Genomic DNA, 26,542 nt, shown 5'->3' with positions numbered 1-26,542 from the left:
AGTCACTGGAAAAGACAATAATGCTAGGAAAAGTTGAGGGCAGCAGGAAAAGAGGAAGGCCCAACAAAAGATGGATTGACTCAATAAAGGAAGCCACAGCCCTCAGTTTGCAAGATCTGAGCGAGGCTGTCAAAGATAGGACATTGATTCATAGGGTCGCCATGAGTCGTAAGCGACTTGAAGGCCCTTAACACACACACACATTTGATTTTTAAAATAGCTCTTTTCCATTTTCTTCCTTGCACGGACCATGATCCTTCTTTCTCCTCTTTGACAGGCCCAATTTATGTCTCGAAAAGCTAGAATCTCTTTATTTACAGGCCTCCCTTTTTAGCCGTAACGGGTCCCAAGGCACTTCATAATTAAAACGGTTCAAGCTTCAGAGGGAAATCTCAAACCCGAAAGGCCGGGAAGGATAACTAAACAGCAGGGGGGGACTAATCAAAATAAAATGGCCTGTGGTTGATCACTGTTACTCCACCCACTCGCCTGCAAGAAACTCATATCCTACTTAAAATTTAAAAAAGGTGTGCATGTATATAGGTTTGCAGAATCCAGTCTGGAAAATTCCTGGGGTGGGTGGTGCCAATGGAGGGGGGGAATTTGGAGAGGGATTTTACCCAGAATCTATGATATATCAGAGAGTCTGCCCTCTGAGTCTGCCGTTATCGCCGGTTAACTGATCTCTGTCGTCTGGGGATCAGTTTTAATTCCAGGAGAACTCCGGGCTCCACCTGGAGATTGGCAACCCTAGAGATCTAGGTGCGCGGGCATCATTTACTTTTTTTTTAAGGTTTATTTTTATAGTTAGGGGGATACAGAAGGGAAAAGGGGGAAAGGGTAAAAGCCGTTTAATATACAAAAACAATAAAGCAGATTCAATAGAAAAATAAACTTAAGTCGAATACAATACCATATGACAAGCATGAATATTAATCAGGTGAAATAATATATCTAGATATGTAATTGTTAAGGTATGGAGGTCAATCAGATTGTCTAACTATTACCTTAAAAAAGTGAATTATACCGCTTGAAAACCCAGGGGTTACATGACAAATGGTGAGAACATGCTGGATAAAACATTGCCTATTACTTATTCTAATACTGTTCAGTGTGTTTCAATCATTTGATTAACTGGAAGTCATATAAATGTGAAACGGTTCCCACTTTTCATCAAATTGTTCTGCAAGTTGGTTATGATTGGGGTCCAGCATAAAAGTCATTTTAGGGCATCGTTTACTTTCGATTGTAACCGGAGGTGTTTTCGGCTGCGAGGGGGGGGGTTCACTCGTTCCAGGTGAGCAGCTGCCGAACGCCGCCGCTTGCCGGGTTTGCGCCTCCTCCTCCGGCGTTGTATTTACTATCGGTTTGAATGGAGATGCCAAAAAAGTGTCCTGGGTTTCCCTTTTTCGGCAGGCAGCATCCCCGATGGCCAATGAGCGGGCCGCTGAACGGCGCTGACGTCACCCGCGGTGCTCTCAGCCTCCTAGAGGACCGTGACTCGGTTGCCAGGGCTACAAAAGAACATACTCTCCCCGCTGACACCCCACCCTGACATTGAGGTCTTTCCACCGCCCGGATGTCTGTCTCGCGGCTCTCTTCTGGCCGGCGGGTAGCATGGAGTGGCAAGGCCTAGCCCAGAGGAAGGAGCAACTGTGAACCCACGAAGCAAATGGTAAGTGCAGAGGGGCTGGCAGGGGGGGCTTGGCGGAGCAATCGGCCAGCCCCCCCCCCCCCGGAGACGCTGCCTTTCCCCGGGTGGCGACGGCGGACGGGCGCGTGCCAACCGGCTCGAAACACCCAAAGCCGAGAGACCGATTAGGCACGTGTTGTCGGGAAAGGGGGGTCTCCGTCGTGCTTTGCACGAGCGTTGAATATGGGAGTGAAGGGGACCCACGCGCCGTCCCGTCGTTGTAAACTTTGGGGTTCACGGATCTGAAAAACGGGCGCCGCGGTTCGGTGCTTGAAATCGGGCCCTGGCACTGTCCATCGAGGAAAATATACAGGATCTTTTGGATTTATTTCCTGTTATTACTTTGACAGTCTTGGAAACGGGGGTGCGCAAAGGGGGTAATGAAGGTGGATCCCCCTCCCAGTCTCTTTGGGGTGTGTTGGATGGCACAGGAGTGGGGAGGGGCCGTGGCTCAGTGGTAGAGCATCTGCTTGGGGTGCAATCCCCGGCATCCCCAGTTAAAGGAACCAGGCAAGTAGGTGGTGTGAAAGACCCCTGCCTGAAACCCTGGAGAGCCGCTGCCAGTCTGAGCAGGCAATACTGACTTGGATGGACCCAGGGTCTGATTCAGTAGAAGGCAGCTTCAGGTGTTCATGGGTGAGAAGGAGTCCGGCTGGGAGAGCAGCCCCAGCACCTTACAGGGAGCAAACAGAGATGACGGGAGGTCGCGCTTAACACCCTCGAGTTGGCATTATAAATGTGCAAAGTAATCGGAAGTGCCACGGTTGCTGTTCTGGCGGGTTAATTTGCCTTTGTGTACTGTGGAAAGAGGATGGCATCTCCGCAGAGGGACGGGGCCCCTGGCCCCGGGGGAGCACGGCCGAAGCTAAGCCTTGCTTAAAGCTGGCTTTTTGAGTCTATTTCATCTTTGGTTTTAGCTGAGGCCGTTGTTGCAAGCGGCCTTGAACCAAAGGGAATGGCGGGATGTGAATATTTTAATAAACGAATAAATAAACTCAGGGCTTCTTAACTGTAGCAGCCACTGTGCAGCATCAGCTTCCCAACGGAGCAGGTCAGAGTGAAATGGGGGGGGGATGTTCTGTGCTCCCAGAACACAGGAAGGGCCGTGGCTCAGTGGCAGAGCCTCTGCTTGGCATGCAGAAGGTCCCAGGTTCAATCCCCGGCATCTCCAGTTAAAGGGACTAGGCGGGGAGTGATGTGAAAGACCCCTGCCTGAGACCCTGGAGAGCCGCTGCCGGTCTGAGTAGACAAGGCTGACTTAGATGATTCAGTAGAAGGCAGCTTCATGCCTTAGGGCTGTTTGGCTTGGAAAGAAGGCGGCTGAGGGGAGACATGACAGAGGTCTATAAAATTATGCATGGTTTGGAGAGAGTGGACAGGGAGACGTTTTTCTCCCTCTCCCATAATACTAGAACGTGGGGTCGTCTGCTGAAGCTGGAGGGTGAGAGATTCGAAACAGATAAAAGGAAGCATTTCTTCACACAGCGCATAGTACAATTGTGGAACTCCCTGCCCCAGGATGCGGTGATGGCTGCCAACTTGGAAGGCTTGAAGAGGGGAGTGGACATGTTCATGGAGGAGAGGGGTATTCACGGCTACTAGTTAAAAGGGATACTAGTCATGATGCATCCCTATTCTCTCCAGGATCAGAGGAGCATGCCGAATATATTAGGTGCCGTGGAACACAGGCAGGATGGTGCTGCTTCAGTCGTCCTGCTTGGGGGCTTCCTGGAGGCCCCTGGTTGGCCACTGTGTGATCAGACTGCTGGACTTGATGGGCCTGGGTCTGATCCAGCTTTTCTTATGTTCTTAAGTCTTCATGTGAACTGTAGCCAACACGGTCCGCGTCTAACCCAAAACTTTATTTTATTTTCCACGGCTGAATACTGGCAATTTTAAAAATACGTTGTAGAAATGTCCCGTGTCATTGGGGTGTTGCCAACTGTCGGCACCCTTCCCCACTGTTCCTTGTCTTTTAGGACATCAAAGGCCAATACTGGACTGACGATGATTCTGATGGAGACAACGAATCGGAAGAATTCCTGTACGGAGTACAGGTGAGGCCCTTGGTATCCTCGGGGTGGAAAGGTAGCCTGGCATTGACCTGCTCAGCCACAGCAGGAGGGTGTAAAACGTCCTGTGGAGCTCCGACCCAAGCGACAGCAGTGGGCCGCGTAGGAGCATGCTATCAAAACTCAGACCGAATGCACCTCATTTTTAAACATCCTTTACCAAATTTAGACGTTAGTGGCATTTGGAAATGATCGGAGATGGTCCTTAATCCTTGGCGTTCTAGTATTTCAGTGGGGTTTTTTCAATCCAGTGAAGGAAGCAGGAGACGGTGAAGCAGTAGGTAATGTAAGTGAGAGGGGCATTGACCAACCGGCAGAATATATCGGTGTTACCACCGAAGAGAACTGAATTAATATGTTTCCGTTCTCTTTGTTGCTGTCCTCTGTCTCACTTTCAGGGAGGGCTTTTTGGATCTTAAAGGAGCAGGATTAGGGCTGCCCTTTCCCTACCGACGAGGAATACTTTCTTAAGGAAAGGCTGTGCAGTGAAGGCTGTGCATTTAAGGTCAGATCGAACCCTTCAGTAAGTAATCCAGTGGGGATTCTGTGTCTCTGCAGCAGTTTTATGTGTGTTTCCACAGGGGACCTGTGCGGCAGACCTGTATCGCCACCCACAGTTGGACGCGGACATCGAGGCAGTGAAGGAGCTGTACAGCGAGAATTCTGTATCCGTCCGGTGAGTGCTGGGGTCTAAACCTGGATTGCTCAGGCGACCAGGGCTGATTTGGTATCCTGTCAGCATATAAAAACCAACTCTTCTTTTTCTTCCTCCTCCTCCTCCTCCTCCCTCCTCCTCCTCTTCTCCTCCTCCTTTTCTTCTTCTACTACTTCTTCCTCTTCCTCCTCCTCTTCTTCTTCTTCCTCCTCCTCCTCCTCCTTCTTCCTCCCCCTCCCCCTTCTCCTCCTTTTCTTCTTCCTTCTCCTTTTCTTCTTCTTCTTCCTCTTTCCTCCTTCCTCTTTCCTCCTTCCTCTTTCCTCCTTCCTTCTTCCTCCTCCTCCTCCTCTCCCTCCTCCTCTTCTTCTTCTTTTTCTTATTATTATTATGCAAACCCCCCCAAAGACAATATGTGGAGAATTTCTTTAGGGTCAGGGCATTCAGGAAAACATCCTTGGGGTTGAATGGAAAGCTGCCTCAGTGCTCTGGCAGGAAAAGTCTTCCTTCCTTCCCTTTCTAAATATAGTTGCCTCGAAAGAGCAGCGTAATCTTTTTCAGGGGCAATGCTCCGGCTCCTGCAAAGAGGCGTTTGCAGACTGTGAGTCTCTCTGTGTGTGCATACGCTCACACATGCATTGGTGAGCTGCTGCTGGCCTGGGGCAAATTACCTCTCCTCCTGCCTTCTGAAGCAGAAACGCCAATTAGCAAGAGTGGCCGCAGTGGGGAGGTTGTGCCCGGAAAGATGAGCCAGAGGCAGTTTGCAGCTAGCAGGCTCGAGCCGAGCCTCATGGGCCACGCGCTCAGCCCTCGCTGCTGAGGGCAGATCCTCACTGGCCACCCCAAAATGGATAGATCAGAGCTTCCCTTTGCGCGGAAAGGGCTGTGTGTCGGCTGCTTGGCCTTAAGGGTCAGAGTGGTATGCATCTGTCCAGTTGTCTGCTTATTTGTATTCTGGGGGGGGGGGGAGCTAAATCAAAATTACAACGGTACGAGACATTTTGATGGTTGTTCATCTCTGTATAAGGGGAGGGGCTGTGGCTCAGTAGTAGAGCATCTGCTTGGCATGCAGAAGGTCCCAGATTCAATCCCCGGCTTCTCCAGTTAAAGGGACTAGGTGATGTGAAAGGCCTCTGCCTGAGACCCTGGAGAGCCGCTGCCGGTCTGAGTAGACAATACTGACTTTGATGGACTTTGATGGTCTGATTCAGTAGAAGGCAGCTTCATGTGTTCAAGATACTGTGAAGCTGGACTTGTTCTGTGGCAAGGTGCGTTTATTATGTTCGGTAAGATTATGCTGTTCTGGAATAAGGGCATATGGTAGCCTTGCTGGAAAAGAAGAAGAAGAGTTGGTTTTTATATTCTGACTTTCTTTACCACTTAAGGGAGAATCAAACCAGCTGACAATCACCTTCCCCTTCCCACAACAGACAACCTGTGAAGTAGGTGGGGCTGAGGGAGTGTGACTGTCCCAAGGTCACCCTGCTGGCTTTGTGTGTAGGAGTGGGGAAACCAACCCGGTTCACCAGAGTAGCCTCTGCCGCTCATGTGGAGGAGTGGGGAATCAAACCCGGTTCTCCAGATCAGACTCCACCTCTCCAAACCACCGCTCTTAACCACTACACCACTCTGGCTCACTTCCTCCAGCTCTCATTCAGCGTGGTGTAGTGATTAAGAGTGGAGGACTCTAATCTGAAAAACCACATTTGATTCCCCACTCCTCCACATGAAGCCTGCTGGGTGACCTTGGGCTAGTCACAGTTCTCTCTGAACTCTCTTAGCCCCACCTACCTCACAAGGTGCATGTTGTAGGGAGGGGAAGGCTATTGTAAGCTGACTTGATTCTTCTTTCAGTAAAGAAAATCAGGGTATAAAAACCACCTCCTTCTTCTTCTCCTCCTCACTCTTTTTCTCACTGGTGTTTTCCTAATCCTTTCCCCACAGAGAATATGGGACCATTGACGATGTGGATATTGACCTGCATATCAATATCGGCTTTCTAGATGTGAGTAACAGACACGTGCTAGAATGGGGGAGGCGGGGACTGAGATGGTTTGTGTGCATACTTGTACTCAATCCTTCCAACAATTTGTAGCCCAGAAATGTGAGAGATCCTCACCTCTGGTGTTACCATGACCTTTCGCCTCTTGGATTTTCCTGTCCGCAAAGGCGACTCCAGGAGACGAATTATTTCAGCAGCGTACTAAACCAACAAGCTCCTACCTTAGTGACTTCCATTCCTGTCCCTCGGTCCTCACTCCCCCGTCCTTCATATCTGTTGTACAGTGACGATCCATTTCTCTTTGCAGGAGGAGGTGGCGACAGCTTGGAAGGTCCTACGGACCGAGCCCATCGTCCTCCGGCTGCGATTCTCCCTTTCCCAGTACCTCGATGGCCCCGGTGAGTAGACCCATAGCTGGGCAGTAGCAGCTTTCTGGCCCAGGAGCCAACCATGTTTGCAAGGGCAAGGTCAAAACTTTATTGTTTATCGTGTGCAAAGTGCCTAAGAAGTAGGCACGGTACCAAAACAGAGAATCCTTGCTGCCTCTGGGCTTTGGCCTTGCGTGGTGTAATGGTTAAGAGCATTGGTTTGGAGCAGTGGACTCTGATCTGGAGAACCGGGTTTGATTCCCCACTCCTCCACATGAGTGACGGAGGCTAATCTGGTGAACCGGGTTGGTTCCCCCACTCCTATACACGAAGCCAGCTGGGTGACCTTGGGCTAGTCACATCTCTCTTAGAGCTCTCTCAGCCCTACCTACCTGACAGGGTGTCTGTTGTGGAAAGGGGAAGGGAAGGCGATTGTAAGCTGGTTTGATTCTTCCTAAGTGGTAGAGAAAGTCGGCATGTTAAAACCAACTCTTCTCCTTCTCCTTCTTTTCTATTTACACCCTGCTTTTCCCCCAGTTGGGAACACATGAACACATGAAGCTGCCTTCTACTGAATCAGACCCTTGGTCCATCAAAGTCAGTATTGTCTACTCAGACTGGCAGCGGCTCTCCAGGGTCTCAGGCAGAGGTCTTCCACATAATGTACTTGCCCGGTCCCTTTAACAGGAGATGCCGGGGATTGTACCTGGGACCTTCTGCATGTTAAGCAGATGCTGTACCACTGAGCCACGGCCCCTCCCCTAATCAAACTTATAAGTTGACTTGGAACCCAAATCAATTTATCACATCCTTCTGCCCTCCTTCAAAGTCCAAAGTCACCCAGCAAAATTCTATGGCTGAGTGGAGATTCGAACCTGCATCTCCCAGCGACTCATACCATGCTGTCTTTCAGCCTAAAGCGAATAAGAAGGGAAAGTGTTCGGGATGCCAAAGGACAGGGGTGGTTGTAGAAAGGGATGCCTTTGGGTATAGGGAGAAAGAGAGAAATACCCCAAAGTAACAAATGCCGTCTTCAAAACTAAGGTCAGGCTGCAGCCAATGCTTGTTTGTTCTCCTGGGTCTTATCTTTCTTTGAGCCCCTTCCTGGGGGGGGGGGGGACACTGTGTGACTAAAGAGGTCAGAGGTCAAGGGACAAAATGTTGTGTTTTTTCTCTTATGCGTTTAAATATATTAATGGATTTCTTTGGTCTTTTTCCTCCAGAACCGTCCATCGAGGTTTTCCAGCCATCCAATAAGGAAGGATTTGGATTGGGCCTACAGTTGAAGAAGTACGTGAAACATTCATTTTCCTCCCGGTGGGATTAAAAAAATAAATAAGAACCTTCATAGGCAGGGCAAATTGGTGACTTTTCTCAGGAAAAGGAAGGGGGGGGGGCTTGTGGTTTGTGTAACTGCCCGCAGATTTTAAATCCCGTTCCTTTGCAAGGAGATGGAATTGTTTTTCCAAAGAGAAGCAAACTCTGGTACAGTAAGGTGGCAGCGAATCTTTTTAGGGAGATGCTTGTTCAAAACCTGTGAGTTTGATGTTTCTTCACCTCTCCGTTCTGTCCCTTTGCATGCTTTTGGAATCCACTGATGGGGAAAGGTGGGCGCAGAGTAGCTTCTCTCCGTTCCTTGGCGTCTTCGTGGTGAAAATGTGATATCCTTTGCATCGGGCGTCAGAGTTGAAAACTTGCTTTATTTTCCATTTATTTTCCATGGCTCAGTGGTAGAGCCTCTGCTTGGCATGCAGAAGGTCCCAGGTTCAGTCCCCGGCATCTCCAGTTAAAGGGACTAGGCGAGTAGGTGATGTGAAGGACCTTTCTCTGCCTGAGACCCTGGAGAGCCGCTGCCGGTCTGGGCAGACAATACTGACTTTGATGGACCGAGGGTCTGATGCAGTAGAAGGCAGCTTCATGTGTTCTGTTGATTTAAAAGCGGAGTTCTTTTCTCTTGGATGGTCTGTCCCTTCCTTCCATCCTGTTGCCTTTCTCTTCCCTGTGGTTATATCACATGAACACATGAAGCTGCCTCATACTGAATCAGACCCTTGGTCCATCCAAGTCAGTATTGTCTACTCAGACCGGCAGCGGCTCTCCAGGGTCTCAGGCAGGGGTCTTTCACATCACCTACTCGCCTAGTCCCTTTAACTGGAGATGCCGGGGATTGAACCGGGGACCTTTTGCATGCCAAGCAGATGCTCTACCACTAAGCCACAGCCCCTTGTCTCCTTTCCCATCTGTTCTCTGCCACCATTTCTCTGTCCTCTTTTCCTTTCCTCTTGCTTTCTCTCTTGCATCCCATCGATGCTTCCAAATCTGTCGGGGGTGGTGGTGGTAGATCCTCCCAACGAGGGAGATCCTTGCCCTGTGGGCCTTGCCCGGTCAGCCAGACGCCTCCCTCTTTCCTCCCCGTAGGATCCTGGGCATGTTCACATCCCAGCAATGGAAACACCTCAGCAACGATTTCCTGAAGACCCAGCAGGAGAAGCGGCACAGCTGGTTTAAGGCCAGCGGCACCATCAAGAAGTTCCGTGCCGGCCTCAGCATCTTCTCGCCCATCCCCAAGTACGGCCGCTTTCCTCCCGCGGGTGGTTTTCCCCTCTCCCCGTTTTTTTTATTTCTGGCCCCTTTACCCTCGCTGCTGACCGGCGGCGGAGTCGCCGAGAGACCGACCGGTCTGTTTCCCGCAGGTCTCCCAGCTTCCCCGTCATCCAGGACTCCGTGCTGAAGGGCAAGCTCGGGGTGCCGGAGCTGCGCGTCAACCGCCTCGTGAACCGCTCCATCTCCTGCACCGTGAAGAACCCCAAGGTGGAGGTGTTCGGCTACCCCCCCGGCACCCAGGCAGGTGTTGCCCCGTTCAACATCCTGGTGGGTTTCCTCTCTAGCCTCCGTCCCTTGGGGGCTGGCCGTGGGTTTGCGCTCGGGGATGGGTCCAGGCTTTTCCTCCCGGCCGTTAGAGCCGCGCTCTTCAGCAAGCTGGAGGATCGCACCGTTTGCCTCTGGCCCTGTGCTGCCACGTAACGCTTGAGTTGGGAGAACCGCATGATCGAAGTCTGTCTGTATTTAAAAACAAAGCTCGTGGAAACAATAGAGCATGTCAATCAATCTATCTTTAATTCACAGTCATTTGACCAAATCAAAATAACATACGATCACCATAAAACAATATTAATTGCTCAACAAATCCTTAGATAAAAATTATTGACACGATCCCAATAAAATCCCATTTCTGAAATGAACCATATTCTAACTTCTAAAAGGTTTATCTAATAGCATTTACTATTTATGACGGACATCTTTCCATGCCTTATATGCAGCGGCACAAAGTTCAGCCACGCATCTCGAGATTAACAAACCAAAAGTTGCTGAGTACGAATTTAATCAGACAGACCCATATTGTTTTTAAAAATTTCCTGGATAGTCTTGACTCTTATCTCATGATGGAGAGGACAATACAATAGAACATGTTCTGCTGATGATGTCCCTTCTACAATGACATAAGATCGCAGTACATTCTCCCCATATTGTCATCCTTTCCTGGGAGATCGGAAGAAGCTAAAGTTTCCCTTCTCTTAGCAGACTCCTCTCGGGAGATAACCACTCAAGTAGCCAAATTCTGCCTCCGGTCTAGCGGGATTCGTAAACGGCTAATTGAAAACCTTTCCCCATAGAAGATCTTTCCTCCTCTTCTTCAAATCATCCTTCCCAGAATCATCAACTTTTTAATTATTTTATTATTTTAACCTCACTTTGATTTTTATTCAGAGCTGATATTGTATCGAAATAAAACCTGATTGATTGAAAACAAAACTCAGGGCATTTAGAAAGCTAGCTTGTCAGGGCTAGAATCCTCCTCCCTGACAGCCTAGATTTCTTCACGCAGGGAGGCCTTCGCATTACATTTTGCAGAGTCCGATTACTGCAGGGCCTTACGAGGGTCCGTGGGAATGGCAGCTCGTTAGTCTCCTGTGTTAGGTCATCAGAGGCTTTGGGTCTCCATTAACAATGAGCACAGTTTAAAGGAAGATCATAGAATCATAGAGTTTGAAGGGGTCACCAGGGTCATCTAGTCCAACCCCCTGCACAATGCAGGAAATTCACAGCGACCTTCCCCCCACATCCCCAGTGCCCAGAAGATGGCCAAGATGCCCTCCCTCTCATGAACCGCCCAAGGTCACAGAATCAGCATTGCTGACAGATGGCCCTCTAGATGCGAAAGACCTCTGCCTGAGACCCTGGAGAGCCGCTGCCGGTCTGAGTAGACAATACTGACTTCGATGGACCAAGGGGTCTGGGTCAGTAGAAGGCAGCTTCATGTGTTCACGAGCCTCCCAGATCCTGGTCCCACACTCTGACCACTGCACCACGCTGGCTCCGAGAGCTATTTCAAACCACCGCCCCCCCCCCTCTCTACGTATGTGCAATTTAGCAGGGCTCAGCATGAATCACAGAGATCAGACTGACCGCGTTCCAAAAAAGGAAAGAATTTTTCTAATGAAGAAAAACTCTTGAAGCCTGGAGAGCTATTTGCAAGCTCTCGTTCGCCTCATTCTCAATAGGACACCCCTGGGTAGGGGTCTCAGTAGGCGTGGGGGGCAGTTTTCGGGCAACCTTGTTGCGTGCGATGTGGGTTATAGGAGGGTCTTCTGGGAAACGAGCACACGAAGGGGGGGAAATGTGTTCGAGAAGCCATGAACGAATAGGTACAGAGTAATGCGGCCGGGCTTCCCCTGTCTCCTCTCTGCAGGTTGGCGGCCACTGCAAAAACATCCCTACCTTGGAGTATGGCTTTCTGGTCCAGGTGAGCGATCCTCGTTCCAGTTCTCAGGATGTCGGTCCATTTTTATCCTGCCTTTCCCACTGATTAAAAAAAGGGAGGGTCCACCTTGGAGGGTGAGGAGGAGGAGAAGAAGAAGAAGAGTTGGCTTTTATATGCCGACTTTCTCTACCACTTAAGGGAAAATCAAACCGGATTCCAATCACCCTCCCCACAACAGACACCCTGTGAGGTAGGTGGGGCTGAGAGAGCTCGAAGAGAGCTGTGACTAGCCCAAGGTCACCCAGCTGGCTTCATGTGGAAGAGCGGGGAAACCAGTCCAGTTCACCAGATTCCCTGCTCCTCCGCATGAGCAGCGGAGGCTATTCTGGGGAACTGGATTTGTTTGCCCTCTCCTCCTCCACATGAAGCCAGCTGGGTGACCTTGGGCTAGTCACAGTTCTGTTAGAGCTCTCTCAGCCCCACCTACCTCACAGGGTGTCTGTTGTGGGGAGGGGAAGGGAAGGTGATTGTGAGCCGGTTTGATTCTCCCTTAAGTGGTAGAGAAAGTTGGAATATAAAAACCAACTCCTCCTCCTCCTCCTCCTTCATCAGGCTGGAGGGGAATGGGCTGACCATGAAAGGGGGGATGTGGGAAGCTGCTCTGACCCTCTTGTATCCTTATGTTCTTACCCAGATCATGAAGTACGCAGAGCAGAGGATTCCTACCCTGAACGAATACTGTGTGGTGTGTGATGAACAGCACGTCTTCCAGAATGGGTCCATGCTTAAGGTACTTTCTTCTCCCTTTTTAGGTGCCAGGTTCTCCGTCTACCAGCCCGAATGGGCAAAACTGAGGCAGCTCCCATTCCGGGGTTGATTTTCTTTGCAGATGTTAAGTATTCAAGTCGGTCACAAGGAGTTCTTTCCACCAAGGTTGCTCCTGGAACGGGGAGGGGCTGTGGCTCAGTGGTAGAGCATCTGCTTGATGTGTCAAAGGTCCCAGGTTCAATCCCCGGCATCTCCAGTTTAAAAGGATCAGGTAGTATGTGGATGTGAAAGACCTCTGCCTGGGACCCTGGAGAACCACTGCCCGTCTGAGTAGACAATACTGACTTGGATGGACCGGTGGTGTATAGGGTAGCTTCATCGGTCCATAGGTGTCCAGCTGAGCAAAATTTGGACCATGGTGGGGAACCTGGATGCCTCGCTTGCCTTGGAATAAAACGAGAACGAATTGTGTAGCCCGACATGGAGTTATTCCAGTCTGAGCCCATATATTTCAGTAGTCTTAGACTGGAATAACTTTGCATAGCATTGCACTAGAAAGAAGTGGGAATCGAGTTGAAAGTACATGAAGTCACGGCGGTACAGTTTTGGGGGAGTTAGCTGTCAATTGTCTCGTATCTCCGGGCGGCTACAGACAAGTGAGCAAGTGCTTATTGTTCGGAGTTTGCGTAAGGATTGCATTTACATTGCACTTCTGTGACTCCAGCCTCAATGAGTTTAAACTGAAGCAACTCAGCACCGGATTGCACCAATGTTAAAATTTTTACAGGCCGCGGGGCCTGTAAAACGGAGCTATTCCGCCAGGCCTATAACTGAGGACAGCTGCAAGAGGATCCATCATTACTGGCCTCCCCATCCCACTCCCCACTTTTGAAATCTGTGGGGGGCTGAATCGCTGATATTCCATTATGCCGTGGCACCTGGGTACATTTATGGCCATCTGGGTGTTTTGCTGAGATTGTGGTTTTAATGATGTTAATGACTTTTTTTTGTATTTTACATATCTTGTGTTTTTAATCGTCGTTACCCGCCCTGAGCCTGGCTTGCTGGAGGAAAAATAAATAAATTAAATAAATAAATTGTCAGTTCTACTCGCTTGTGTTCATTTTTAGAAATGTACTTCAACCCCAAATAGCAACTGAAGGACTCCTCAGGCCAAGAGGTGCCATATTGAGGGTAGACTGGGGCCTTCTGGTGGCCAAGGGGAACGTTGCTTGCCTCGCAAAGTGGACGGGACCTTCTCTTGCTAACTGTGTGGCTTTTGTCTCCCTACAGCCTGCTGTGTGCACGCGGGAGCTCTGCGTCTTCTCCTTCTACACCCTGGGTGTAATGTCCGGCGCTGCAGAGGAGGTGGCTACAGGAGCCGAGGTAACCAGGGCTGAGGCTGCATGGGTAGAGCATCTGCTTGGCATGCAGAAGGCCCCAGGTTCAATTCCCGGCATCTCCAGCTAAAGGGACCAGGCGGCAGGTGATGTGAAACACCTCTGCCCGAGACCATGGAGAGCTGTTGCCGGTCTGAGTAGACAGTGCTGACCTTGATGGGCTTCTGGTTCAGTATAAGCCAGCTTCACGTGTGTTCAGAGCCACTAGGGAAGGTGGCCTCAACTCCCACCCATGGAATGAGATGATGCGTGACCCCTTTCTCAGTGCCTTTCCGTACTATCTCCCATTGGAGAATCCACAGGATTCTCTGTTTTGTTTTCATGGAAATCGAATACACAGTGGTTTCTTGAAATTGTTAAAGACTTTCTATTTCTTGGCTCCATCATCAACCAAAAGGGAGACTGCAGCCAGAAATTAGAAAGAGATTGAGACTGGGAAGGGCAGCCATGAAGGAGCTAGAATACATTCTGAAGTGTAAGGATGTGTCACTGGCAACCAAGGTCAAGTTAATTCATGCCATTGTATTTCCTATTACTATGTATGGGTGTGAAAGCTGAAGAAAGCTGATAGGAAGGAAGTAGATTCCTTTGAAATGTGGTGCTGGAGGAGAGTGTTACGGATACCGTGGGCTGCCAAAAAAACAACACAAATCAGTGGGTTATAGATGAAATCAAGCCTGAACTGACCCTAGAAGCTAAAATGACTAAACTGAGGCTATCGTACTTTGGTCACATTATGAGAAGACAAAGAGTCACTGGAAAAGACCGTCATGCTAGGAAAGGTTGAGGGCAGCAGGAAAAGAGGAAGACCCAACAAGAGATGGACTGACTCAATAAAGGAAGACCTCAATTTGCAAGACCTGAGCAAGGCTGTTAAAGATAGGATGTTTTGGAGGACTTTGATTCATGGGGTCGCCGTGAGTCGGAAGCGACTTTGACGGCACTTAGCACACACACTGTGGTTTCTTGCTGGGTTGTCAAATTGGAGGTGGGAAACTGAACGAGTTGTTGGCATGTTGTGATGACTTTCTGGTCCCTTCTGCTATGACCTGTTGTCCCCCCCCCGCAGGTGGTGGACCTCCTTGTGGCCATGTGTCGAGCAGCCTTGGAGTCTCCACGGAAGAGCATCATCTTCGAGCCTTACCCCTCTGTCGTGGATCCCAGCGATCCCAAGACCCTCGCCTTCAACCCCAAGGTTGGTGTGAGTCATAGAATCATAGAGTCATAGAGTTGGAAGGGACCACCAGGGTCATCTAGTCCAACCCCCTGCACTATGCAGGAAATTCACAACTACCTCCCTCCCACATCCCCAGTGACCCCAACCCTCGCCCCGCAATGCAGGATCCCACAATCAAAGCACTCCCGACAGATGGCCATCTAGCCTCTGCTTAAAGACCTCCAAAGACGGGGACCCCACCTCTCTCCGAGGCAGTGCATTCCACCATCGAACAGCCCTCACCGTCAGAAAGTTCTTCCTAATGTTTAGGTGGAATCGCTTTTCTATTAGTTTAAATCCATTACTCCGTGTCCTAGTCTCTGGAGCAACAGAGAACAAGATAGTTCCCTCATCAACATGACATCCCTTCAAATATTTAAACATGGCTATCATGTCTCCCCTCAACCTTCTCTTCTCCAAACTAAACAAATCCAACTCCCTAAGTCTCTCCACATAGGGCATGGATTCCAGACCTCTGACCATTCTGGTTGCCCTCCTCTGCACACGCTCCAACTTGTCAACATCCTTCTTAAATTGTGGAGCCCAAAACTGGACACAGTATTCCAAGTGAGGTCTGACCAATGCAGAATCCAGTGGCAGGTGCCAGGCAGTAACGGATGCCCAGGCTTGCGTCAGGATTTGGGTCAGTCTGGACACACTGAAAGCAGATTGTCGTGGCTAACTAGTAGAAATCCAAAAACTGGTAATTGACTGACGGACTGATTGATTGGATTTCTATCCTGCCCTTTCCTGGCAAAGTCAGGCTTAGAGCGGTTAACAACATATTCATGGCTTCCCTGGTGATGATCCAGCAAAACATGATCAGATCTCTTCTGTGTCCGACACATGCCCTTGGGCAAGTTACAGCTCTGTTAGAACTCTCTCAGCCCCGCCTACCTCACAGGGTGTCTGTTGTGGGGTGGGGAAGGGAAGGGGATTGTGAGCCGGTTTGAGTCCCTTAAGTGGTAGAGAAAGTCGGCATATAAAAACCAACTCTTCTTCTTCTTCTTATCCCCTCCTTTGGTTCCACAGAAGAAGAACTACGAGCGATTGCAGAAGGCTCTGGACAGCGTCATGTCAATCCGTGAAATGACCCAAGTAGGTACCGCCCAATTCATTGCACACTTGATGTTCCTTCTGGAGGCCTCCGTCGGCTACCTTTGCGCTTGGGGGAGCAGAAACCCACTCTGGAAACACCCGTTGCCTGGCATTTTCCTCTTGCTCCTTAATATTGCCGTTTGATGCTTTATCCCAGGAGATAGATCACGATGGGTAGCCGTGTTAGTCTGTCTATCGCAGTGGAAAAGAGCAAGAGTCCAGTAGCACCTTAAGGTCTAACCACATTTCTGGCAGGGTAGGAGCTTTCATGAGCCGTGGCTCACACTGGGAGGGGCCGTGGCACAGTGGCAGAGCATCTGCTTGGCATGCAGAAGGCCCCAGCATCTCCAGTTAAAAGGGACTAGGCAAAAAAGGTGATGGGAGACCCTGCCTGAGACCCTGGAGAGCCGCTGCCGGTCTGAGTAGACAATACTGACTTTGATGGACCAAGGGTCTGACTCAGTATAAGGCAGCTTCATGGGGATAGGCCATGGCTCAGTGGCAGAGCATCTGCTTGGCATGCAGAAGGCCCCAGGTTCAATCCCTGGCCTATCCAGTTAGACTAGACAAGTAGGTGATGTGAAAGACCTCTACCTTGAGACCCTGGAGAGCCGCTGCTGGTCTGAGTAGACAATACTGACTTTGATGGACCAAGGGTCTGTCTGATTTAGTAGAAGGCAGCTTCATGAGCCACACAGCTCACTTCTTCAGATACAGCTAGTATCTGAAGAAGTGAGCTGTGGCTCACGAAAGCTCCCATCCTGCCAGAAACTTTGTTCGTCTTTAAGGTGCTTCTGGACTCTTGCTCTTTTCTAATGTTACCCGGGAGGACAGAAAAGCCCCACATCAGAGCATGTGAACCTCTGGCCCCATTTGGCACATGTCTGTGTATGTGCAAGGACTGGTCCGAGGTCAGGAAGGGGCACGTTTTGCAAACAACGGGCTCCCTGTTCTGCTGTCCACCATTTTTTGCTTAACTGTCATGATGTGAGGCCTTTGTGCTGGTTGTGATTTGGACGCTGTTGCGCTTTTTCCCGACAGGGTTCCTACTTGGAGATCAAGAAGCAAATGGACAAGTTGGATCCTCTGGCGCACCCTCTCCTTCAGTGGTAAGGCAGCCGTCTAGACGCTAGGAAGAGTTTTCTAACAGTTAGAGCGGTTCCTCAGTGGAACAGGCTTCCTCGGGAGGTGGTAAGTGCTCCTTCCCTGGAGGTTTTTAAGCACAGGCTAGATGGCCATCTGTCAGCAATGCTGATTCTGTGACCTTGGGCAGATGATGAGAGGGAGGGCATCTTGGCCATCTTCTGGTCACTGGGGGTGTCGGGGGAAAGTTGTGAATGTCCTGCATTGTACAGGGGGTTGGACTAGATGACCCCGGTGGTCCCTTCCAACTCTATGATTCTATGATTCCTTTGCTAAAGAGTCTTTGTGGGGTCCAGTATATATTAACATAATTTTTTGCTGAATAAGTCGCAACTTAAGATCCATAGAGAGAGCAAGTATAAACGTTAAGGCCATATCCCATTGGTTTGGCAAAATAGGGTGATCCAGCTCTTTATTCCATTCATTACTGAGACTCTGCATGTCATATTTATTAATCAACATAAAACATTTATAGACAAATATTAAAGGTTTCCTTTTCTTTTCTTTATTGCATTGATTCAGTTAGAGTTTCCTGGAGCAAAGGGGGCACTTAACACCACAGGACCATGTTTAAATACCAACAGATGCTGCAATTGTAAATAGTGCCATCCTTCCCTGGTGGTTTTAGAGCAGAGGCTGGATGGCCATCTGTCAGCAAGGCTGATTCTATGACCTTAGGCAGATGATGAGAGGGAGGGCATCTTGGCCATCTTCTGGGCCTGGAGTAGGGGTCACCAGGGGTTTGGGGGGAGGTAGTTGTGAATGTCCTGCACTTTGCAGGGGGTTGGAATCGCTGAGCCTGGTGGTCCCTTCCAACTCTTTGATTCTAGCTAGTGACATTATGGTGCAGAGATTTCTAGGAGGTCTTCAGTGAAGAAGGGGCAGCAAGGGAAGGAGATGGCTTCAGATTGGCTGGAGGAGCGGCGCGGATTCTCCAGTGTGCTAACAAATTGCTTTTCTTCCCTAGGATAATCTCCAGCAACAGATCTCACATTGTCAAGCTACCTCTCAGCAGGGTAAGTGGGGCGCTCCTCCTTGCCTCCCTGATTGTGTGAGTTTTTTGGGGGAAGGGCCTGTCACATGACAGGTCCTTGGGAGGGGCTGTGGCTCAGTGGTAGAGCATCTGCTTGGCATGCAGGTTCAATCCCCAGCATCAGCAGTTAAAGGGACCAGGCAAGTAGGTGATGTGAAAGACCTCTGCCTGAGACTCTGGAGAGCCATGGGGAGGGGCCGTGGCTCAGTGGCAGAGCATCTGCTTGGCATGCAGAAGGCCCCAGGTTCAATCCCCGTCCTCTCCAGTTAAAGGGACTAGGCAAGGAGGTGACGTGAAAGACCTCTACCTGAGAGCCGCTGCCAGTCCGAGCTGAGGGAGAACTTCTGGAGCTCGTCTCTAATACATCCAAACACGATGAGCTGTGGGGAGGAGAATCTTCCTCCGGTCCCCTCCCTTCCAAACTTCAGTACCACCTTGCCAGCAAGATTAACTTGGTTACAGTTTCCGTGATTCAGGGAAGCAAGCTCTAAAGTTTTCGGTATGAAGCCAATAAACACCGGAAGCGTGCGGTGTACTCCTTTAGAAAACAAGTGCCTGATCCGTAGAAAAAGGTGACGCAGTATTCTTTGAAAAGGATGCCCCTATGCTTTTAAGGTGTCAAAGAGGGCTGCTTCACCTGTCGTGCCGCGGTAGGAAAAGTTACACCTGCCCTTAAATGCCCTCGGGCCGTTTTTCTGGATCAGACCAATGGTCCGTCTTGTCCAGCATCCTGATCCACGCAGTGGCCAGCCAGACGCCCCTGGATGTCTACAAACAGGGCACGGAGGCCAAAGCCTTCTCCCTATTGCTTTTCCCAGCAAAGGGGTTGAAATTAAATCAAAAGAGTTTCCGTCTAGACATTAGGAAGAACTTTCTAACAGTCTGAGCGGTTCCTCAGTGGAACGGGCTTCCTCGGGAGGTGGTGAGCGCTCCTTCCCTGGAGGTTTTTAAGCAGAGGCTAGATGGCCATCTGTCAGCAATGCTGATTCTGTGACTTTAGGCAGATCATGAGAAGGAGGGCCTCTTGGCCATCTTCTGGGCATGGAGTAGGGGTCGCTGCGGGGGGGTGTGGGGGAGGTAGTTGTGAAATTCCTGCTTTGTGCAGGGGGTTGGACTAGATGACCCTGGCGGTCCCTTCCAACTCTATGATTCTGCTCCTAAACACGGAGGCTCCATCCGTCCACCCTATAGTTTAAATAGAAGATAAGTATGGAGAAAAGGGAAACGGTTGGATTTGGAGGAGAAATTGCCTGCCGAAAACTTCCGTGCATGATGGCCCTCTTTCTCCCTCTCCCTCTCGCTGTCTCTCTCTCTTTGCTTTCGTTCCTCTCTTCTCTCCTCTCTCCCTTCCATGTGGGCCTGTTTCCCTTGGTAGCAGCTGAAATTTATGCACACCTCACACCAGTTCCTTCTGCTGAGCAGCCCTCCTGCCAAGGAGGCCCGCTTCCGAACAGCCAAGAAGCTGTATGGCAGCACCTTCGCCTTCCAGTAAGTCTGGCCTCTCCTCTTCCCCACTTTGCTACTCTCCCCAGTTTTGCTCCTCTCAGGCTAAGGGCCGAACTTAGATGTGATGGTGGTAGACACGGGTTTCCTCTCACGCGTATCTCGTTTGTGTAGAAAGCAAAGGAGGTGAAGGATCTTTCTTTAATAGTAAGTGGACAGGAGAGGGGCTCTGAATAGGGGTGAATAGCCACAGGAAGAGGCCCACACAAGAAAGGCACTGCTGGATCAGACCAAGGTTCATCAAGTCCAGCAGTGTGTTCACACACAGTGGCCAACCAGGTGCCTCTAGGAAGCCCACAAACAGGACGACTGCAGCAGCATTGTCCTGCCCGTGTTCCACGGCACCTAATATAATAGGCATGCTCACAAGAACATAAGAAAAGCCTTGCTGGATCAGACCAAGGCCCAACAAGTCTAGCAGTCTGTTCACGTAGTGGCCAACCAGGTGCCTCTAGGAAGCCCACAAACAAGACGGCAAACTGTTTTCAGTTTTGGCCACTTTAACCATAATGACCTGAAGTATTCTGGAGTAAGCTGGAGACCCAAATCGAGTGGGACGTGCATAAGTGATAGTTTTCATTACACATTGTTTTTGACTAGATCTTGTAGATTTCTGGCCAGTCAATAGTTTAGGAGCAACCCAGGGCTTTTCTCCCATCCAACCTGTTTACTATTAATGTAAGTGATGCTCACAACTCAGTTTAAGTGGGGCAGTCATCTGACCGATGGCCCTATCGTGTCTGGCTTGGCCCCGCATCTGATACCTTGCTGAAAGAGTTACGAGCGCATGTACTATTGGTGTAGCCAGAACTCCCTCACTGCCCCCCTTCCTCTCCTTTGCACCTCTTCTTCTCAATCATGGCCAGAGCCTTCAGAGATTTTGGATTGGTGGATTTCATTGTCCCGCCCGTTCCCATGGGTGCCTTGTTAATTGACTGTGTGTCAGATTTGGCCTACTGTTTGAAACATGGATTGCACAATCTTGGGAAAAGAGAAGTAAGGAAATGCCCCTTTGAGGAAGGGCTGCGCGGGTGTTAGGAGGAAAGATTAGGTACCAGTGAGATCCAAACGCAGAAGGAAACGAAACTTGACTAGAATATCGTAGTCTTGGATCGCGTGGATTGTCATATGCGGTAGGACCAGTTGGTACTTGTGGTAAATGTGCAGGTTCCAGGAAGGTATCTATGCTGGGGATGGGTTCTGGAGGATGCATCCTTTTGGCCGATGAATGGAGAGACAGAAGAAGAGAAGGGAAAGAGAGGTAAAGCCCTGTGGAAGGAATTTTGTGGTGTCACATGTACATCCTTTCCTTTGAGGATTTGGCTTGGTGGAACAAATCCTGCTGGTTAAAAGGAGAAAGGGCTGTGCCGATTGGTTGGGCGTGGCAAAACTCCTTCCTTCTTCTCCCCTGAGAAGTTTTTTTCAATGAACCCCCCCCCCCACAATCAGGCACTATATGATTATTTACAAGAATTACCATACAAATTATCATAAAAATTTGAGCAAACAGCCTACTAAAAATATTGCTGAGGGCGGGGAGGAGAGGTGCCAGGCTTGGCAGAGGCAGGTACGGATGACATTTGAAGGGGAAAACCAGACTTATCCCATAAGGGGGGGACCGATCTATAAAAGTGTCTTCCCTTTCCAGAAGATCAGATTTTTGTCCATTATTCTTCTGAGTGTTTTTTGACTGGTCTGAGTAGGAAGGTTTCCCGAGGCCAGTTAGTTATACAGGCATTTTTTGTGTATGCACATTTGGGCGCCTCCCTGTAGCATCCCGCTCATGTGCAGGATTGCAGCCGGCCTCACAAGCTGACCCCTCTTCTCTCGCCCTGCAGTGGCTCTCACATTGAGAACTGGCATTCCATTCTGCGCAACGGGCTGGTCAACGCATCCTACACCAAATTGCAGGTAAGGGACAGCGGCTTTTCCCCTGTGTAGCCAGGCTGGATAACTCGTTGGGAGTCTTATCTCCTGGCCCATTCATTGCTTGGGCAGATCCACTTGGTAGTGGGCAAGAGCTTAACTCCTTCAAGGATGGATCGCAGTCGCCTCCCAAGCCAGTTGGGTTCAGCCTAACGCGCAATGAATAAACAAGCAAAAGGAACAAACAATATGCTGAAAAATATTAGAACACAGCAATCAACAACAGCATAAATGGGCCAAGGTGAACGTGAATAGATCCTAAAGACAGAATGTGTAAGGATATGTGTAAACAAATGGACATTATGCAGTACCACTTTTACTCTTCAAATAAGATTTTAAAAGCTCTTAAGTAAACAGATTGTAAATCCAGAGAGAGCATAGATAATAGTCCCTATTAGCCATTAGAACGCTGGCATGAAGATGAGCGAAACTCAACGTGCTCTTTGCCTGCGTAAGTCAAATAGTTGGCAGGCACAGCTACAACCGGTGAAGTAGAGACGAAGTAATTGTAGATAACAGTCCTGTTTTCAGCTGTTTTGGCAAACAGCTCATATCCAGACAATTGCCAAATTGAAGTAAGGAGTAACGGTGGTCCGGAACAAATCAACCGTTTCGTCACTGAAAAGAGCTTTTTTGATCTTACTTGAAGAGTAAAAGCAGTACTGCGTAATGTCCATTTGTTTGTAGATATCATTATATATTCTGTCTGAGGGTCTATTCATGTTCACCTTGGGCCATTTATGCTGTTGTTGATTGCTAACGCACAATGAATGCAGTTCCAGCATGGTTTGAGCATTGACCTACCATTGGTTAACCACAGCGTAGCCCTACAGGGGGCTCAGAGAAGCCACTCCACACGACCTCATAGAGATGTCCATCCAAGAGGGACCAAGGGCCGCCCCTGACCAATTTGAGCCCTTCTATTCTCCCAGCCATCAACGCCCTCTCATTAAGGGCGATCTGGTCAAACCCTGACTAAATGGTCACTTGTGTACCAGTTGGTGGATCTGAATGGAAGGCAGGGAGTCGCAGGCCAAATGGGGAAAGTTTTTTGCGTCATCGCAAAATGGGGAAAGCCAACCATTCAGGACGAGCTTGTGAGCTCATTCCCATCTTCCCTGGCCTGTGCTCTTTTTAAAACAATTTTTTGGCTCATGCTGGTGTTTTCCCGCAAGCTGCACGGAGCAGCCTACGGCAAAGGGATCTATTTGAGCCCCATCTCCAGTATTTCGTTTGGATATTCAGGTAAGCGGCTCTCTCGTTGTCCCCTTCCATCTGTTGGTGAACCCCCCCTCCATCCTGCAGACATGCTCGCTTGGCATCTGAGAGCTGCTCTCTCTCCCCCTGCTCCCACTGTATGTGTTTTTCATCCACCCACTGGGTCTTGGGGAAGCCTTCCGATGCTTCGTGTGGGGCCGAGGACTCCCCGCGCTTCCATGCAATTTCAAACTCTGTGGTAGGCCCGTGTGGCATTGGTTTTGGCTGGGACCTGAAGCTGCTGGTCGTTTAAACCTTTCCCACAACTTGCCTCATTTCATTGTTGCGCATTCAGACTCCGCACAGTGGCTGCCAATGCACGTTCTTCATACTGTTTGTGGGATGTTGAGCAGGTCTGGCGCTCGATCCATACCAAGGAGTGTGTTCTTTCCATTGCATGGGGTAGGGTGGGATTTGCTCGTGCTGGGGCCATAGGAATTGGTGGTTTCTGCTGTCTGTCTTCTCTGAACTCAATTGCTGTGGGAAGGTACAGCAAAAAGAACTCTGATCCCCCTTAGAGTCCACTGCTCCAAACCACTGCTCTTAACCACTACACCACACTGGATACCAAATTCCAATGGCCTGGGAAATTGAATGTAGATTTTGATTTTAATGTAGTGTTTTAATTGATGTATTTATAGTTGTATATCTTACTGGAAGCCAACCTGAGCCCAACATTGGCCAGGGAGGGGGGTATAAATTCAGTAAATAATAATAACAACAATAATAATAACTGAGGAATGTCCCACTGGAGGGGTGATAGCCACACACCTACTCCCATCAAACGTCTTGTGTGTATATCGATCTCAATGTGAGGTTCCGGGGAATCCCAGAGGAAGTCTTTTTCTTTGCAGTCTTGGGGGCAGAATAATACAGGATAGTGTGTGTTTTGGGGTCTTGTTTTTACGCACCTACCAGTTGCGAACTCATTGATTGCGGTTTGTTGGGGTGTTATTGTTTTGCTGCTTCATGGCATCACCCTCCACAAAGCGGCTAGAGCACTTTGCACACACGCTCGGGAACCACTTACTCCCCATCACCATCATCACCGGGTGTATCTTCTTCTTATCGTCCGTGCAGGGATGGGGAAAGGGCAGCATCGGATGCCGTCGAAGGATGAGCTGGTACAGAGGTACAACCGGATGAACACCATCCCCCAGGTAATTTTTCCCCGGTGACGCTAGTCGTTTTGCTTCTTGCCGTAACCTGGGTGTGCAACCCCTGGATTTTACGAGTGTCCCCCGTCATACCTGTTCTTTTCGGGTGTCCGAAGCAGTAACCTCATGAAAGATTTGTGCCGCAATAAATTCGTTAGCTGTTAAGGTTGCTGCGGGGCTGCTATTTTGGCTAGCACGGCTCCCCCTCTGGAATCCCCCCCCACTGTTTGATTGTTTTGTTGATTCTTGGTTGCCAGGGACCTGACTCGGGTAGACCGACAGAGGGACAGTCTGTGTTGTTCTGCCCTTAATGTGAGAGTTCGGGGTCAAACAACGCATTACCCTAGGAGACTTACAGTGCAATCCTAAGGAGAGTTACTCCATTCTATGCCCGTTCATTTCAATGGGCTTAGACCAGAGTAACTCTGCATAGGATTGTACTATTAGTGACTGATCTCCCAACTTTTTTTAAAAATGTAAATACAACGTTACAACTTTCCTAGTTTAAAACACGCAGACGGACACAGCGTGAGGGGTGTCTTTATGCCAACACAATCCCTGCTGCCTTGAATGGTCGTGAGAGAAAAGCATGATTCTCCAAGCGCTTGGGATGAGGGTACCTCCGTTCTGTTCCTCCGTCTTGGGGTTGGTCGATCCCCAAGGTCGATGATGGTTCAGATGGAATCAAAGCAATGAGCAATGCTGTAGCCCCAAATAAAAGAGGATTCTAACTCCGGTTTCTCTGCTTTGCTTTGCAGACTCGGTCCATCCAGTCCAGGTTCCTACAGAGTCGCAATTTAAATTGCATCGCACTTTGTGAAGGTGAGTGACAACGGAGGTGTGAGGGCAAGCATCTCTTCCCCCTTCTGTGCCTCTCACTCTCCCCATCTGTTCAGACCTGAGCCCCCGTTTTGGCTTCCGTATCCCCCCGCTGGACACTGAAGCACACCTGTCAACACAGGCAAAACGCTCCGAGTTAAAGCTGTAAGAACCAGCCTGGCTTGATCAGAAGTCTAGCACTCTTCCAAATGGTTGGGCTGACACCGTGTCTTCTGTTCTTTGCTAAAATGTTATTAAGGCACATCCGGGGTGGGGGGGCTGCAGAAAATAAATGACTACAGAAGTCTGATTGGTTGAGACTGAAATTCCCAAATCTCTGCATCTCTTTAGTGAGATGTTTTCTTTGGGGGGTTTCCATCTCTCATAAGACAGACTCCAATGCCCATGCTATGCCTTGATTCCATTTACACCCTTCTTTGTCCATGGCGAACAAACACAAAACTGCCTTATACTGAATCAGACCCTTGGTCCAGCAAGGTCAGTATAGTCTACTCAGACTGGCAGAGGCCTTTCATACCACCTACTGCCAAATCCTTTTTTAACTGGAAAATGGCAGGGATTGGACTGGGAACCTGGGGCCTGCCTAGTCAGAGAAACGGGCGCCACACAAGCAGAAGCAAAGTTTAGGATCCATTTGCAGTACAGCTGACCACTTTCCTCATTTGCAGTGATCACGTCAAAGGATCTCCAGAAGCACGGCAACATCTGGGTGTGCCCGGTGTCTGACCACGTCTGCACTCGCTTTTTCTTTGTGTGAGTAGCCTCAGCTTGTGGGGGAAACTGTTCTCTTTTTCAGAACTGTGTCATCCATATTACTCTGGGGCAGGCCATAGCCCTCCTCCAAAATGTATCCACAGAAGAAAAGACAATCTGCTGCAGGCAACCTTCCCTGGAGGTTTTTAAGAAGAGGTTAGATGGCCATCTGTCAGCAATGCTGATTCTATGACCTTAAGCAGATGACGTGAGGGAGGGCATCTTGGCCATCTTCTGGGCATGGAGTAGGGCTCACTGGGTGTGTGTGGCAGAGGTAGTTGTGAGTTTCCTGCATTGTGCAGGGGGTTGGACTAGATGACCCTGGCGGTCCCTTCCAACTCTGTGATTCTAACCTATTGCCCGTGGCATGGCACAGCTTTCCAAAAAGCCTCCTTTTCTCCCCCACAGGTATGAAGATGGCCAAGTCGGAGATGCCAACATCAATACTCAGGACCCTAAGATCCAAAAGGAGATCATGCGTGTGATTGGCACTCAGGTCTATACAAACTGAGGGGGAAACGGAGCACCCCCTTCAGCATTTGCCAGCGCTGCCCCTGCGTCCACTCGGGCAGACGGGATGCCAGGCGTCGGAGGCTACCGGAGAAGCAATGATCACCCTGGCCGGATGAGGACTGAGAGCCACGGGGGGGAGGGCAGAGGGGGCAACCAGCGTCACATCTGTATGGCGGAGACCCCGGGAGTGCCTCTGGAGGGGGTGGAAGTGGCCCCTCCCCCCGGGCCTGTATGTAGAGTTACACTGAGAGATTCGGAGGGGTGGACTTGTGTCGCTGGTCCCTCGAACTGTTGGGACGGCCGACCGCGCGCTCCCGTTGTTTACAGCGATGACGTTTTTAAGCAACGAAAATAAGCAAAAAAAAGGGGGAGGGGAGTAAAAAAAA

The 26,542-nt window shown here is 49.7% G+C and overlaps 1 protein-coding gene across 1 annotated transcript; it reads left to right on the top strand.

Annotated features, from left to right (window-relative positions):
* Positions 1 to 1,661: 1,661 nt before the first annotated feature.
* On the top strand, positions 1,662 to 26,201 carry PARP6 (poly(ADP-ribose) polymerase family member 6). Its single transcript, XM_056865719.1, has 22 exons — positions 1,662 to 1,675; positions 3,673 to 3,750; positions 4,347 to 4,441; positions 6,362 to 6,422; positions 6,727 to 6,817; positions 8,011 to 8,077; positions 9,206 to 9,355; positions 9,481 to 9,658; positions 11,538 to 11,591; positions 12,244 to 12,339; positions 13,611 to 13,703; positions 14,787 to 14,912; positions 15,966 to 16,031; positions 17,073 to 17,140; positions 18,142 to 18,190; positions 19,583 to 19,695; positions 21,549 to 21,621; positions 22,812 to 22,881; positions 23,974 to 24,053; positions 24,809 to 24,872; positions 25,559 to 25,643; positions 26,052 to 26,201. The coding sequence occupies exons 1-22, from the start codon at positions 1,673 to 1,675 to the stop codon at positions 26,152 to 26,154; spliced, it is 1,863 nt and encodes a 620-aa protein (XP_056721697.1). The 5' UTR covers positions 1,662 to 1,672; the 3' UTR covers positions 26,155 to 26,201.
* The last annotated feature ends 341 nt before the right edge of the window (positions 26,202 to 26,542 follow it).

Source organism: Euleptes europaea, chromosome 20, assembly GCF_029931775.1.
Source record: "Euleptes europaea isolate rEulEur1 chromosome 20, rEulEur1.hap1, whole genome shotgun sequence".
NCBI classification, from domain to species: Eukaryota; Metazoa; Chordata; class Lepidosauria; order Squamata; family Sphaerodactylidae; genus Euleptes; species Euleptes europaea.
Note: the sequence above shows the minus strand (reverse complement) of the source record. Positions and strands in the feature narration are given on the sequence as shown.